The 16,458-nt window shown below is 42.5% G+C and overlaps 1 protein-coding gene across 15 annotated transcripts in view; it reads left to right on the top strand.

Annotated features, from left to right (window-relative positions):
• Positions 1 to 15,833, top strand: part of ZFAND6 (zinc finger AN1-type containing 6) — a 67,250-nt gene extending 51,417 nt beyond the window's left edge. For 13 of the 15 annotated variants that reach the window (XM_025892993.2, XM_025892990.2, XM_073882146.1 and 10 more), the window contains 5 exons: positions 2,156 to 2,326; positions 3,464 to 3,572; positions 4,252 to 4,352; positions 12,660 to 12,773; positions 14,907 to 15,833. In XM_025892993.2, the coding sequence (XP_025748778.1) occupies positions 2,173 to 2,326; positions 3,464 to 3,572; positions 4,252 to 4,352; positions 12,660 to 12,773; positions 14,907 to 15,055 (627 nt within the window). In that variant the 5' untranslated portion in view covers positions 2,156 to 2,172 and the 3' untranslated portion in view covers positions 15,056 to 15,833. Of the gene's footprint in view, positions 1 to 564; positions 590 to 2,155; positions 2,327 to 3,463; positions 3,573 to 4,251; positions 4,353 to 12,659; positions 12,774 to 14,906 lie in introns of those variants that run through there. The other 2 variants (XM_073882157.1, XM_073882158.1) reach the window with 2 other exon arrangements.
• The last annotated feature ends 625 nt before the right edge of the window (positions 15,834 to 16,458 follow it).

Below are 16,458 nucleotides of genomic sequence, written 5' to 3' on the forward strand. Positions count from 1 at the left end.
CAGCAGGCACACTCTGCAGACTTCCAGTCACCCTAAATACTACTAAGACGTGTGTTCAGGCTCAAGATGGAATGAAGTTGGTTGGTTGTGTTGCTGTGAGAGTGTGGTGAGCGGGGTACAGCTAGTATTGGGGCCGCTCTCCTGATTTGGCTCCTGATAGGGCTCCCGGCATGTGAGCACTAGTGCACAAGGCAACATGGTGGAAGGGGCAAATAGCCAGTTAATGTTAGCGTGGAAAATGGTTCTGACCTCCCTAGGGGTCCACGGAAGTGCACTTGGAGAAATACTGATTTAGAACAAGAGCTTTGAGCCAGACTGCCCGAATGGAGTCTGAGCTCCATCACGTTTTAGCTACATGCGTGACCCTGAGCAGTTACCCTGATAACCAACCCCAGACAAACACACTGTCCCCCGGGAACAGAGGCCACAAATCCCCACAGAATGTTTGCCAGTAGCTTTTCTATCCCATCTTTGTTATTTTTTTTCATTTGATATGTATATTTATAGAATTACCAAAGTAGCCCATACAGAGAGCAGAGCGGCCAAGATTGGATTCTGAAGTGATTTGCCATCATGGAATAAGAAAAAGGTTTGTCAACATCCCAAATTGTATTCCCAGGCTAAAGTTGTAAATATTCTCAGTAGTTTTAGGAAAGTTCTTTTTAAAGGCAAATGCAAAACCAGTTGCCTTGTTTTGTAATCCTGTCAAATGCATTATTGTTCTTGGTTCTGATTTTTGCGTTAAGTACACCCCCCCCAGCAGTCTTTTCAAACAATTTACATAAAGAAAAAATCTGTCAGTGATAAACGTTGAATGCTTTCCTTCATTGTTGATCGATTCAGGGCAACTTTAGTGGCAAAACCTTGTCCTCCTTTGGTGGTTCTTATCCCTTAGGGTCTTTGTAGAGACTTATCTTTAAATACACATACACCCTTTTTGGAGTAACCTTCATTTCATTTGGGAGAGGTTTGGTTTTTTGTGGTTTTTTTGTTTTGTTTTGTTTTAATAGTCTGGTATTACCTTCTGTCATGTTACTCATGCCAAAGGATCCCTCACTCTGTGGGAGAAGTGGCACATGGGGCTCTTCCATCTGCTGTGATTGATGACTGCCTGCGTGTGGTTTCCAGACAGCCCTGTGTCATGGCCGCTCTTTCATCTTAAGTAAATATTTCGTTCCCAATTAGGCAAGTTGTACCTTTATTTAAGAGGATTTTAAAAGTTCAAAAAATGTGCAAATCAGAAAGCACCATTAGCTTTGCCGTCCTAGGATACATTCTTTCCTGTCCTTCTTGATTGTAGATTCTCTCTTTGTCCTGATTGACAATATATCATATATACATTTCACGTTTTGTCTTTTCATTTGTTATCAGCATTATCCTCCGCCAAAAAGTCTACTAAAATGTTTTAATAACCCATAACTTTTGAAAAAAACTCATTCTCCTGATGTTGAGCATGTATTTGAAATTTACCAACATTATCAGTGGTGCTGTGGACCACATCCCTTGTGTGTCGGTTTTTCTTCTGACTATACCCTTATGTGTTCCGTTGAATACCCTGAAGGGGGGGAGTGACTGATTCTGAGGGCAGTTTTGTAAGGCTTTTACAGTGAATTGCTAAATTGTTTGCCAGAAAGTTTGGGCCAGTGCCTCATTTCCCCTGCATTCTGCCCATTTCTTCCTGTCTTCACCAGCTTTGGTATTCTGTAAAATGCTTTTTAAACAGAATAAATTATACAGGTACGCTCAAGGAACTTTGAGCAAAAGTGTTAATGCTTAGAAATTAATAGTATAACATATTGCAAAACGTATAATGTATTTCTTATTATTAGGATTCCATACTGAACTAGCTAGCCTTGAAGGGTTTTCCTTAACGTTCTGGTGGTGTGGGGTCTTCAGAAACAGACCTATCCCTAGAGTTGTTTACATTTTCTGAGCCAGTACAGACCTTCTTGTGTAGAGAAGGTTGGAGATAAAAGTTTGTTTTGTATTTCTTGGTCATTATTTTTTCTCTCTACCTTAGCCCTAGGTCTTGAGACAGGTGTATGGAATGATTTAGGGCAGGAGTGTATGTCGGTTTTTTATTGTATAAAGCAAATGTGGATAATGTGTGGCTGCAGTGTGTCTGAATTCTTTACTAATTCTGTGTAAATTTCAGGTGTGCAACAGAGGAACATGGCTCAAGAAACTAATCACAGCCAAGTGCCTATGCTTTGTTCCACTGGCTGCGGATTTTATGGAAACCCTCGTACAAATGGCATGTGTTCAGTGTGCTATAAAGAACATCTTCAAAGACAGAATAGTAGTAATGGTAGAATAAGCCCACCTGGTAAGTAATTCTGTCCAAACCCAGTAGTATTCATCATTGAGATAGATTTCGATAGCACGATGCACCGGATACTTTTTCCTACTCTCATATTGTGCTTATATTTACTGCATTCATATCAGGAAAATTCCTCCTTACATGTCTTCATTATCAGTGGTATCCTTACCCATTGAAAATAACCAGAACAAACCCATCCCACAGCCTTACTTGTGTGCTACAGAGCTCTGTTCTGTTACGAAAACACAGGAGGACTTCGAGTATATGGGGGTATCTGGGTAAGTCAGGTGTAAAGGAGGGAGGGTTATGAGGACCTGGATTATTTTATCTGGGATGCCTTTTGAAGCCAACATAGTTGTAGAAGGAAAGAGTGGGTTACAGGTGGCCCCAGCTGACTTTAGAGAGAGCCGTACACCGTAAGTGTGACTGAGAGTAAGGGGCGTTCAGCACCGGCTCACTTCAGTTCTGGGTGTCCAGGGGTTCTTCTGGGGTTGTGGAAATGGGTTTTGTGTCAGTGGTTGTACTGGAAGGACCAGGAGGATTCTGAGTGTGGGCCTCACAGAGGTGTAGCAGTCCGTGAAGGCTGTTACTTAGTTCATGTAAAATCTGTGTGGGGTCTTCTCATTGTTGCTTCGTGTTCAAGCCAAAAGCTAGAACCATTTAATCAGAATTTCTCCAAATTTTCTCAAGGCCAAGATCAAATGAATGTAAATTGTTTTTTAATTAAATCACCATCTATATTTCTGCCTTATGAAGAACGGGAAAAAGAATAACCTAACGTGCTAAGTACAGATATCAATTCTGAACTTATGTTTGCCTCAACTGCTCCATCTTTTGTTTTAAATACTTTGTGCACTAGTACTTGCAAGATGTGTGTGAATTCAAGGGTGTGAGTGACCTGCAGTCCTGAGAAATAGTTTATTAATATATATAGTTTGCGTGTGGTTTCTTTCTTGGTTTAAATTACCTTTTTTCCATTGGAAAATTATTGAAAAATTTTAAAAGTAATGAAGCAGCATATTATAGGTGTGGTAAAACAAGATTTGTCTACTCTAGTTCACGTATAGGTGTTCTCTATTTTAGACAAGGTATTGGAATGCCCAGAGCACAGAGTCCCTAATACGCAATGTGGTTCTGTTGCAGCAGCTTCTGTCAGTAGTCTGTCTGAATCTTTACCCGTCCAGTGCACAGACGACAGTGTCCCGGATGCCCAGTCACCGCTAGACTCCACGTCTGCATCTGTGCAGCCAAGGTAAGACACGGGCTCTGAGTGCCGGTCGGCAAGCTAGTGATGGAGGAGGCACGTGTCCTCTGTCTGATCAGTGCTGCGGAGGAGAAGGAGGTCAAGTCCCTGTAGGGTTAGCCAGCCTAACGCTGTATCTGTCTCACTACTGACTAGTTAGAAGAGGCCGCTTGTGTTTACATTGGGAAGGATCGGGGAAGGTGTCTTGTAAGTTCCCATTTCTTCTGAGACAGACTTTCCTTTATTTCTCCTCATAACATGTCCCCCCCCCTGCCGCAACGTCCTGAATTCAGATGCTGGGTTCTAACCGGGGCCAGTGTCTACGTTTCTACTCTAGTCCTTTCCCCAGTTCGTGATGGGGGACACCCAATTCCGCTGCCCGGCACGTCCTTTCCCGAGTTGTACCCAGGCTCCTGAAGCCGAGTGTGGCCGAGCTAGTGTTCATGTGGTGAATTCATGCACAGAGACCACTCACTGTTGCTCTTGTTGCTAACGCCATGAACTTCTGGTCCAAACTGGTCTCTGGGTTCATGGCGCTCTGGTTAATGCAAAGTTACAGAACAGTATCTCCGTGTTCATTCTTGTAATGATGTGCTTAGATATGTTGAACTCGTACTTATTACGTCACTCTGGTTACTGTTCCTGCATGGAGATGGTTTTGTAAATCTACATATTTTTGCTTTTCTAGCCCTGTATCAAATCAGTCACTTTTATCAGAATCTGTAGCATCTTCCCAAGTGGACAGTACATCTGTGGACAAAGCAGTACCTGAAACAGAAGACCTGCAAGGTTTGCACATGAGCTAACTCACTTCGTCATTCATTTAACAGTTGAGGATTACAGGCCAGGCACTATCCTCAGAGCATATATTCTTTTAAATTGCCTGCCTAAAATATATTTTTATGTTTATTTTCTTTATGAGCAGAATATTTTATATCTTCAAGTATTTAATGGACTGAAATGCTGGGAGCCACTTCACACTGATAAATAATTTATGTCGTCGATGGAAATATAGAAAATTGTAAATTTGTTTAGTTTGAGAACTAAGTGAATGAATAGTGATATTATACTGTTCTCTTTTACTGTTATTTTTACCAGTTTAACCTAAATATTATTTCCCCTACAAGCAACTACGGCTTCGGCTTAGGAGGAATCTCTTACCTTTTGACTCGGGTTGTTAGAGAGACCGTTTGACGTGACTGGCGGTCGTCCCTCTCTCCCCGGGTGTGGCTGCGAGGGCAGCCGTCACGTTCAGTTTCTCGTCTTCACAGCACAGTGCCTCTTGTTCTTGCCCACACTCTTTCCATCCCATCATGTGGGTCAGAATGATCTAGGAAAGCTTTCTCGGCGGGCAGAGGTGGTAGAGAGATTGAGAAGACTGGTAGATAGCCTGTGCTTGTGTGGAGACGCTGACTCACTGAAAAAGGACACTTGGAAGAGGTAAGCCCACGGCTGAGCCTACGCCATGACTTAGAGAGAGGAGCTCTCTGGGCCAGTGAGACCTTCCACTGAACATGGTGTTTGTATGGTAGCGACAGGTATATCTGGTAATCTTAGCTTAAGTTTGCTGAAGTTTAAATGTGGCTGAGCTGGCTAGTTCCCTTTGCTCTGAGTTCATGCCCAAGAAATGAGTAGCATAATTGGCCTGTTTGTAGATTTTGCTATAGCAAGAAAATATACTGTCTGGCCAACATCAGTATTCTCTTCCATGCAGCATATTATTGTAAATTAATAAACATTACAAGTGAAAATGTTTTATTTTTTTGTTAAATAGAAAAATTTTAGGAAGGGAAGAAATAGAAAAATCCCCAAGATTTACTTATCTCTGGGGTATGGGAAGTAGGAGAAGGGTGATAAAGCTTTTGGTTTTGTGACGGCAGCAATGGCCAGCTGCTTTAGACAGGGGGCTCAAAGGGGTGGTGTGGCCAAACAGGATGCGCACTCAGTAAGTTGGACGGGATCACATTTCAGGATGTGCTGTGTTGGAGGTTGTCGATAGATAATTGGTATTCAGATGTGTGATGAGTAATATGTCTGCTATTTGAATGTCCTTGGCACATGTTGAAAAATGAGGAGCTAAAATTAGGAGGAGCAGGTTGGAGGACGAGTCAGCAAAGGAAGGAGAAGTCATCTGGGCCGTGGTTAATTTCAGCCCACAGGTGCCCACGTCGGAGAGTTTCTAGAAGCAAGGGTTGCTTAGCAGTTTGGGGAAGAGAGCTAAGTAAGGAAAAATGAAAACAGGCTGCTAATCATGAAGATGTTATTATCTCACGATGGAACAAAGTTTAGAATGTTGGTCGTGAACAAAATGTATGCCGCTTAAGGATAATCGGTAACAATTATTGTACAAGTCTGACAAAAGATGAAGAGAGGTTGGTCACCTATGACCATGTAAAGTGCTTTTATACCATTTTTGGTGTATGGAGAACAGGTTAGTTTTCTGTACCTAGCCCTGAGGACAGGAATGCAGAAGGTGGTCTTGAAGCTGTATGAGGAGAAATCATAACGGGTTTTAAAAATTTAGACTCCTTTTTTCATGTACGATTTCAATGACTTTTAAGGTTAAACCAGTATTAGCTTATAAGTACCTCTTAAAAACTTGGCAGTCATTATTTTAGCACTGCAGAATCTTTGAAAAATCTGGTATAAGTTTCATCTGAGTTTGAGAGGATTCATTTTCAGTGCATAAAATCTCTTAACAGCCTAGTTTTTAAAAAGGTTTTGCTTATGCTATTGAATTAAGAATGTCTTCTTTTATTGTAAACATGGGCACAAATACAGGTTTCCCTGCTATCCAAAAGTAGAGCATTTTGGTGAAACGTTTTGTAAACTAAAATGGTGTAAAGAGGCAATTACCATTTCATAAAAGGGAAAATTCTCTTTGACCGATATCTTTGTTAGCAACAACAGGTACTAATGTAGGTTTTTCATAAAAGTGAAGTGGCATAAAGCAGATTCTCAGTAGTGGGGGAAATGTGTGTGTGTGTGTCTGTGTGTCTGTATACACGTACACTCATAACATAAACTTACTTGTGATTTCCCTGTTGGATAGAAACAAACGCAGAGAGAATTTTCTTCCATCTATTTAGTGGATGGACAAACACTGACAGAGAAGAAATCTTGGACTCCAGTGCTGTAGTCATTTGAGCTGGAGCTAGAACCCAGGCACCCGATTCCAGGCCAGGATTCTTTCGCGGACAGTTGTCATGCTCGCTAGCCTGGACTGTGCAGCCCCCCATGGCCAGGGTGGTGTCGTCCGCTTTGGTGACCAGCCAAGTATCTACTTTCTTCTGTATTAGTCCATTTGCATCCCTCAGGGAAATTGATTTAAATGGGAAGATCATCCCACATGGAGAGAAGGTTCATGAGTAGCAGCCGTGCCTCTAATAAGGCAGCATTTCCTAACATTCTTTATTGGAGTTTTCAGATTAGTGTCCTTGGAACAGCTTCTTTCTCTGTAGGTATTCTGCTTATAATTAGGCTGTGTTGCCACCAGGTGGGTGGTGCTGCTTTCATTTTGTCCTCATGGCTCTGAAGAATTTTTCTCCTCTTTGAAGGAGAATTTAGCATATTATAGCATGTTTCTCATGTAATTATTCTTTTAACAGCAGCAATACCTCACATAGTCTAACTTAGGAATGTCAGATTTTCAGTTCACAAAAGCTAGTTTTAAAAACATTTTTTTAAGTGTTTTGGTGCACTTTACACCATTGTACTTGATTGCCTTACCGCATGTTGTGCTTCACTTGGTTAACCTCGCAAGAGTCCCTCAGATCTTGAACCTTAGTAAAAAGAAATGGAATTTGGATCAGAGGTTCTATTTTCTTCCTTCCTTCCTTCCTTTTGTTTTTTAAAGATTTTATTTATTTATTTGAGAGATAGAGAACATGAGCAGGGAGGAGAGGGAGAAGCAGACTCCCCGCTGAACAGGGAAGGGAGACTGACTCAATCCCAGGACCCCGGGATTATGACCTGAGCCATATTTTTATTACTTTTAAAGGAGAATAAGTAATAGCCACATCCACCTTACAGGGTGCTAGAAGTCAGTGAAATGATGGAGGTGAAATGGGTTTTATACACCACAAAGGTTATTCTTAGTCTGTGCAATGCCACGGGGATGTGGCAGTTATAGGAGGCTTAGGATAAGAGAGGCTTGTGAAGCTTCCAACTGTAGCACGAGATTAGGTGCTGAGCCCTTCATCGGTGACGCATTCTAGGAGGACTGAGTTATTGTCAGAACGGTGGACAGGGATTGTCTCCTGGAGTTGACAGTGAACTAGATTCCCCAGACTCCAACTCTTAGGGATCCTGACTTGATACAGAATTGAGTGGACAGTTCGGTGGCTCAGAACAATCCAAGAGGAACAGTCCCGTTAGACAAATTTGAGAAAGCTGTCTGGATTAAAAATCAAAGATTTCTTCTGATTTTAAAGGCTGGGTGAGAATAGCCAAACAGTCTTGGAAAAAGTAGAACAGAGCTGAGAAAGACTAACAATTCCCAGTTTCAAAGCTGGCCACAAGCTACAGTAACGGAGGCTACAGATGCAGGCATGAGGACACTCCTGTGGATCGCGGGGGTAGGACTGGTGTCCAGAAATACACTCTGACAGTCACGGGCAGCTGATTTTCAACAAATTGTCCAGTAGGGGAGGAGTAGGCTTCAGCAGATGATGCTGGATAGTTAAAAGGGTAAAATTGGACCTCTACTCACACCTTATATAAAAGTTTACACCAGAATACTAGAACATAGGAGCCAAAATTGTAAAACGTTTAAAAGAAAAACAGGCGTAAGCGCTGCCTGACCTTGGCTCAGGCCGCACTTCCTTAAGTGGGTCACCTGAAGCACAACCGACCAGAGGAACACAGATGCATTGAAACCTGTTTGCTTCAAGGGACACCATCAGGAATGCGAAAAGGTAGTCCACAGAATGGGAAAAATATTTGTGAATCATAGATCTGATAAGAATATATAACGAATGTTATAAAATCCAACAATAGAAAGACTAGTTCTTTAAAGGGCAAAGGATTTGAATAGATGTTTTTCCAAAGAAGCTATGCAAATGGTCAAGTGTGAAGGATATAGAGAAATTAAAGCCCTAGTGCATGGTTGTTGGGGACTTAGAGTGGTGCAGCCACTTTGGGAAACAGTGTGGCAGTTACACATTGAATTCAGAAAGTCAGAGAGTTACCCATATGACCCAGAAATGCCATTCCTAATTCCCAGGGGATTGAAAACGTGTCCACACAGAAACGTGTGTGTTCAAAGTGTTCATAGCAGCGTTGTTCATAGTTACCAAAACGTGGCAACAACCCAGATGGCCATCGGCAGGGGACTGGATGAACGAGATGTGGGCTGTCCATACTCCGGAGTATTCCTCACCGGGAAAGGAATCGAAGTTCTGATCCCTGCCACAGCAGGAGTGACAACATGCAGAGTACAAGAAGCCAGGCATAGACGCCACAGGTCGTGTGATTCATGTAGACGGGAGGCAGGTGCAGTGAAGAGGGCTCTCTGAGGCCGCACAAGCACACGGCGGGCACACATGCCCTCAGGCGCGGTGGGCGCAGCACTTACTGGAGGGGCCGGCTCCGCAGGGCTGTGTTGGAAGGAAAGCTGAGATGGTGGTTTAAAGCAGCTCATGGAAGATTCCTGAAGGACTGGGTTCTAATCCATGGGTAGGGGAGAGAGCCTTGTGAAGGCTGGTTGCTTTTTTGTTTGTTTGTTTTTTAAAGATGACACAAAGTTGTATTTTAAGAAGATTAATGTGACACTTCTTTGTCCCCAGATAGCTGCTAATAGAAACTGTTGTCCTGCACAGAGCTGCTCTATCCGGAAAGGTGGCCGCTTGTTCTTGGGTAGCTGTTGAGCACTTGAGATGTGGCTGGTCTAAGTTAGTTTAGTACATCTTTGTTTGCTAGTAGTGTAACGTATATATAGGTTTCAAAGACTGAGTATCAAAAAGATGAGAAATATCTCACTAATACTTTAAATACTGATTACATTTTAAATGATAATATATATTAATTTTGCCCTTCTATACTTTTTAACCCAGTGGCTGGAAAAGATATAATTAAATCTATGGCTTGGTCTATTTTTTTGGACCCTGCTATACTGTAAGGCTTATTTTTCCCTTGAATATTTAAAATGTCGTTTTGTAAAGAATTTTTGAGCTAGGAATAACTTAAAGATCATTTGGTTCAACCCCTCATTTTGCATAAAATGAAGTACAGAGAAGGAAAATGAATGTTCTCCCAGTGGGTCATTGGAAAAGTGTATGTTCATTCAGTAAGTGTCTGTCGAGGGACCGCTCGGTGTCAGCACTGGGTGTGAGTGGTGAGCAGAAGCCCCAAGCACCGAGCTTCGTCTGACCTCCAAGAGGGGGGACTGGTCCTACTGTGTGAGGAAGACGTGCGCCTTACATTACGTGGGGATTGTGTCTGCTGTCATATGACTCCCAGGTTGCCTGTTAGTATTCATCATGTGTATTAATATGCTTTCAAATAAGGGTAACAGAAGTAATGCTAGATAGTTTATATACTTATTGTTAAATTTGTGTACTTTTTTAGCAGGACCCAGAGCAGAGGGCTTGTGAAGTATCTTAAAATTACTGGCCAGTAGACTTTGTCTAGTTGGGATTCCCATTAAAAATTAAGTTTACTTCCCAGCCTTCATGCCTAGGCCTCCCAAACAGACCTCGCAGACCAGTAGATAGGACGTAGGCAGCTGCCTGTTCTCAGTCATTAACAAGCTGCTGACCTTGTATCCGGTTCTCCTGTCACACTGTGAGAAACTGCCTAGTTTTAAGGACACTTCTTATTTTGGCTTCAGGTTCAGTATGTCTGTGGCCCTTTTAAAAGACGGAATTGTTTCCTTTTACATGATAGAGAGTTTGATAAGGCATGCTTTGGTCTTAAATCTCACATATAAGGAAATGGGTAATTTCCGGGAATCCTAGGCGTTTACACAATACTAGGTCATCTTGCCCATGAACTGATTTCGTGAATGTTTCAATTCAAGCTGGCAGTCGGTAGCAGGAGGCAAGCGAAGGTCACCTTAGTCTCATGGGGACATGAGTGGACGATGATCAGCCTCAGATGCTAGCCCTCGCTCACCAGCTCTCAGGGCTGCCTGTGGATCCTTAACTCTAAAGGTTGTGCATCTGCTGTGGACAGAGCATTAGGGCTGAGACATGTGTGTGCAGGAGTGGGGGGGGGCAGGGAAATGTAGCTTCACTCTCCTCCATTTCCAGATTCCAAAGTTTGAGCCTCAGTAGTTCACCTGGTTTTGTTAAAGTTTTCTTGGAGTAGTGCTGTTGTTGCTGTTTAAGCATTGTTCATGTAAGTTCGTGTGAGTATCACAGTTGGGAGAACAGGTTGGATATTTCAGAGACATTTCAGAGACAATAAACAGATTCCTTTCTGATGGCAAGTTAAACTATTTTTGAGTTCTTTACACATAGCAAAACGTTATTTGATAGTGTTCTAGGAGCTGTGGATAAAATAAGCAAGACGTTCAGTACTGTGCCATCAGAGTTCACATTTTGAGGATATTTATTTATTAATAATAAAAGATTTTATGTGTCCCTAATCTGTTTAAAATGTTTATATTAGCACAAGTGTCTCCCATCTGGTTTCAGAATTTCTAGGTGGAGTTTACTTGTTCGTTTGTGGTGTTTTGTCTTTGTCATATTTTGTTAAAATGGGAGGTAATATAGTTAACATAAACAGGTTAGAATCCATTACATCAAATGCTTGCGCGACTGCTGGGTATAGTTCGTTGTGATGGGTGCTGGAGATTCATACGGGAAGTAAGATACCACCCGCCCTTGGTGGGCTTACTTACCGTGGAATTGGGGCAGCTGGGGCACATGACTGCAGTGGGTGAGTAATTAAGGAATGCAGCTAAGCAGGTTTTGTGGGGCACCTGCCCTGTGGTCGGGGTTGCCAGGGCAGGCTGTAGCAGGAGTGGAGAGGACCAGCTCCTGTGCTGGAGGAGCTCACTGCTAAGCCGGGTGAGGCCATTACAGTAGTGTGGGCCATACTAGTGGGGCACATAGGAAGGTTCCTATTGAAGTTGTTGGGTAGAGGACGAAGAGTTGATGGCATAAGCTTAAACAAGAAGGACCAATTCGAGTAAAGCCAGGGGGAGAGTGGGACAGGAGGGGCGTGGGAAAGCATTCCACACAGGAACGTTGTCGACAGAAGCCCTGAGATGAGAAGACTTTGTGCGCTTTAGACGGTTGTAAACGGTGTGAGCAGGGGGCTGGCCCCACAGTGGTTGAACAGGGGAGTCCTCGAGGACTGGATGCTGAGAAACTCCAGAGAGGTCGAGAACTCGGCTGCAGAAAGTCACTGCTGTAGAGCGAGGTGTCCTGTGTGCTGGGTCACGTGACAGACTCTGGCCCCAGAGACCGCGTCCCGGAGGGCCGGGGGTGGGGGCCAGGAGGTCCGCGCTGGTTCAGATGCGGGCACAGTGACGTAACTGAGTCTTGGTGCGGCTGGCCGGCCTAGGCTTTGCTGCCTAGGTGTGTCAGTTTGTTATCCTAATTACAACATTCTAACAAACTTATCTTCCTAACATTTTAAAGGTTTTATGTGAAACATTCTGAGAATTTTAAACATAGTGTTCCACCTAATCTTGGTTTCAGCCCTTTTTGTCCTTGTTCTCTGAGAAATCTACATAGTTCTGGCCCCAGCAGTATTTCAGAGTTGGCATGTGGCCGTTTTCTTACATATTCCCTTAGAATACCCAACTAGCATTTGCGTGGGGGTCAAATGCATAATTACCAGAAAAAATAGGGAATACTGCGCTAGGCCTCTAGAGTCACTGTTAACATGCCAGTATATGTTCTAGATTCCCTGTGTGTGCCCACGTGTGCACACAGGTGCATAACATAGGTACATACATTTAATGGAAAGGGTGTTGTATTAATGTGGTCTACTTTGTAACTTACTGTAAGCATCTTTGCATGCTAACAGATTCCTCAGTTATCCACACAGTAACAGATCACTGAGGGTGGGGTGGGGGGACAGCCACCACCCAGTATTAAAATCTTACCGAATGATTAAATTTTACCACCTTCCTGTTTTTGTCAGCTTCAGTATCAGATACGGCACAACAGCCATCTGAAGAGCAAAGCAAGTCTCTTGAAAAACCAAAACAAAAAAAGAATCGCTGTTTCATGTGCAGGAAGAAAGTGGGACTTACTGGTAAGGGCCTAAATCCAATGGTTTAAACTTAAGATTGTATTTTAAAATAATGCGTGGCTTACTGTTCCTGGCTTCAGTGCAGATCATTTTTGTTCCCATGAGAGTTAATACTGGATGTACTTCAGCTTCTGAATTTTCTTAAAGTAGCTTTAATTATATACCTGAAAGTGAAATGAATAGATTTTCTTTTAAAAATTCATTCCAGCTGGGTTTGAGAGCATTACATTAGACAGGTTGGGTCATGGTGCCAGGTGCCGTGAAAGGCATGGCTCCTGCCGTGGCAAAGCCAGAAGTTGCAGAGGAAGGGGGTAGTTAAGTACTTGGCAGGCCGAGAGGTACTTTGTGTAGAATGGCTGATGATGGTGCTCGTGAGGGCCCAGTGAATTAGCCCTTGTGAGGCGTCAGCCCCGCGCCGCCACACGACTGCAACACAGCTGTTACTGTACTGAACAGGTACTGTTACTAGGAGAGGAAGAAAAAATATTTGAAATACTATCTGGATATTTAGCAAATAAAGTAGATTGAGTACAGTCAGTGGATTACTTTGGGAGTTCAGGGACAGGTATCCTAATTAATTCATATAAAAGAAGGGGAGTAGAGGCCCATGGAGGCAGCGTGTTTCAGCTGGGTCTTGAACGATGAGTAGGACTTAGAATGGATAGAAACAGGGCCATTTCAGGCAGAAAGACTAGCCTGAACAAAAGGTCAGATAAAGGAAAGAACAGGGCACGTTGAGAGGCCCGAGCTGGGGAGGGCGGCTGTAGCACGTGGCCTGGGAAGAGGAGTGTCCCCTGAAAAGGCTGCTGCCGTGGGCTGTGCCCTACGGTGGGGAGCATGCGCAGCTGGAAAGAATCCGTTTATTATTTGTTGTGTGCCTGGCATTGTGCTGAATACGCCACAAAAATTTGACTTCAGAGCTGAGAAGAGTAGATGAGAGTTTCAGGATCTCAGGAAGGTTTCTCTGGCCAGGGAACAGGTTGTAGAGAAGGTGGAGAGTGCAGTACGGTCTGGCATCACAGGTGTTGAAGACTGGCCCGTGCTTTGGCAGATGTGTTTATTTAAAGAATACAAGCATGAACAAATCAGGTGTTTTAAAATACACATGTTTAGTATCAAATACAGTCTTTCTACATCTCAGAAACTCTCAGACTTCGTGATTAGAAGGCTGAGGCTTAGTAACTTTCGTCTCGCCCAGCCTGTCAGCCTGCTGTTGCTGTTGGCTTCATCTTCCATTCCTCATCATGAAGCTACAGAATATGTTTCTGAAGCAAAAACAAAATGTGGTAGAGGACGCTTCCATCAGGTGTCAGCATTCGAAATACTGATTCCTCTGCTCCATCTCCAGCGGTTCCTTCCTACCATAAAATCTTAATTTTGGGAATCAGGACTGGTTTGATATGGACTGTCCACACTCTCTCTTTCTCTCTCTTGCGGCTTCAACTCTTTGGGCATGTCCCTAAAATAAATAGCATTTATGGCGTGTTTACTAAATGTTAAGCGCTTAATACATTCCTCATTTAATCCCTACAGTAATTTATTATTCCAAAATTACAGATGCAGAAGCTGAGGCTCCGAGAAGCTAAGTAATTTGCCTACGTTAGTAAGCAGATTCCCGCTCAGGGCGCTGGACTCCAGGCCCTGCTCTTACTCAGCCAGCGGGAGCCGGGTCGCCTCTGCACTGGAGGTCCGCCCGGGAAGCCAGGGTGCATAGCGTGCTGTTTCTTAGCAGTTCTCCCAGCAGTCTCATTACACCTTTTCTTAGTTCAATTTTAAGGTTGCCTTCTGACAGTGTGCTTATTTCACATTTAGGATGTGGGTTTGAGAGATGTCTTCCATCCAGTGTAGCAGTCCTGATTTTGCTAGGAAGTAGTTGTGGCCACGTCACAGGTGAAGAGACTGAGCTCAGAGAAGCGGCTAGGATCTGCTGGGCGTACAAGCCTCTATTTGTAGCTAGGAATAAAACGAAAGCTATCAACTAGTGAATTCTGAAAATGTTACTAGGTCCTGAAACTGTCTGGAATGATTCTTTAGACAGCTGCCCTAAATACATGATATTTTTAACATTAATGATACTAAGAAACTTAACAGTTAGACCTTCCATCTAACTCACGTGTGTGTACTGATCATTTTCAGGGTTTGAATGCCGGTGTGGAAATGTTTACTGTGGTGTACACCGTTACTCAGATGTACACAATTGCTCTTACAATTACAAAGCTGATGCTGCTGAGAAAATCAGAAAAGAAAATCCAGTAGTTGTTGGTGAAAAGATCCAGAAGATTTGAACTCCTGCTGGAATACAAAATCCTTTGACCATCTGCAAACTAAAAATTGACTTGAGGTTTTTTTTTTCCTAGTCATTGGGAATGTAGAGCAATGTATCTTGCATAGACCTTTTAATCATGCATGTCATCAGAAGAATAGATTTTTGTTTTTGTTTTGAAAATGACTCTGAACATTTATTTCCATTGCAGTTTCTGTGGCTGAAAAGACTTAAGTAAACTTTACAAGTATTATCCTTTTAAGATCATTTTAATTTTAGTTGAGTGCAGAGGGCTTTTATAACAAACGTGGAGAAATTTTGGAGGGCCGTGATTTTTCCAGTATTAAACATGCATGCATTGATCTTGCAGTTTATTTTCTCATTGTGTGTGTACATAGCTTTTCTCTGCAGCACGATCTCTGTCGATGGTGCCCCTCAGGGCACAACTAGTTACCAGTCACTGAATGTATCTTCATCCTTACGGCTGCTTCTGGGTTTTCATTAACAAAGGTTCTACATATGTTAGCATATAGTTTCTTTGCACCCACTATTTATGTCTGAATCATTTGTCACAAGAGAGTGTGTGCTGATGAGATTCTAAGTTTGTGTGTTTTTAAATTTTTTTGAGCGAGGGAAGGAAAAGCTGTAAGCATTTCATTGCCGACTGCAGGTTTCTTTCAGATTACGTTCATTGGTCTGTGTGTATACAATATGAAGAATGATCTGAAGTAATTGTGCTGTATTTATGTTTACCCACCAGTCTTTGATTAAATAAAAAGGAAAACCATAACGTTCCCTTGTATTACTTTTTCTGCTCTTCTTTCTGGTAGTTCATTTCGACTTTTGGTCTTTTAGTTTTCTACTTTATTAATTTTGTACAGGTCCTACTGTTCTCACATCTATTTGTGACTGATCTTATGACAATAAATTGCAATCTTTGATTCCTTTGAGTTGAAGGGGTCAGCATTTCTTTAACACCAAGAACTGCTTTTTGTCACATAGATACTGAATTTTCTAGCTCTCTTCTACATCCTGTCACACTGAGTTAGCATCTGGTTAGGAGCTCCTTTTTCTGGTAGAATTAGAGAAACTGAAAGGGCATAATTCAAACATGGCAGCTGGAGGCTGTGGACGAGAAAGACCCAGTTGTCCTGTGGTTTTCAAACTTCTCTGGCAGCTAGTCTTTTTTTAACATGAAACACAAAACAGGTAAAAAGCAGTATTTTACAGTACAAATTTCTAGGTTTAAATTTGTTTACCACTACTTTACTTGTAAGTTCTATCTTAGTATGTAATGATGGCTTAGCATGAAAATCTATAAATGTAATCTATTTAAATGTATCTGTTAATTTGTTAACATGAACAGATTAAAAAGAGAAAACTGTTCTCACTAGCCCAACAGATTCATGTTAAGTATTGAACAGA

The sequence above is a fragment of the Callorhinus ursinus genome, unplaced genomic scaffold, assembly GCF_003265705.2.
Source record: "Callorhinus ursinus isolate GAN/ISIS: 27379988/994484 unplaced genomic scaffold, GSC_fseal_2.0 scaffold45, whole genome shotgun sequence".
Taxonomy (NCBI): Eukaryota; Metazoa; Chordata; class Mammalia; order Carnivora; family Otariidae; genus Callorhinus; species Callorhinus ursinus.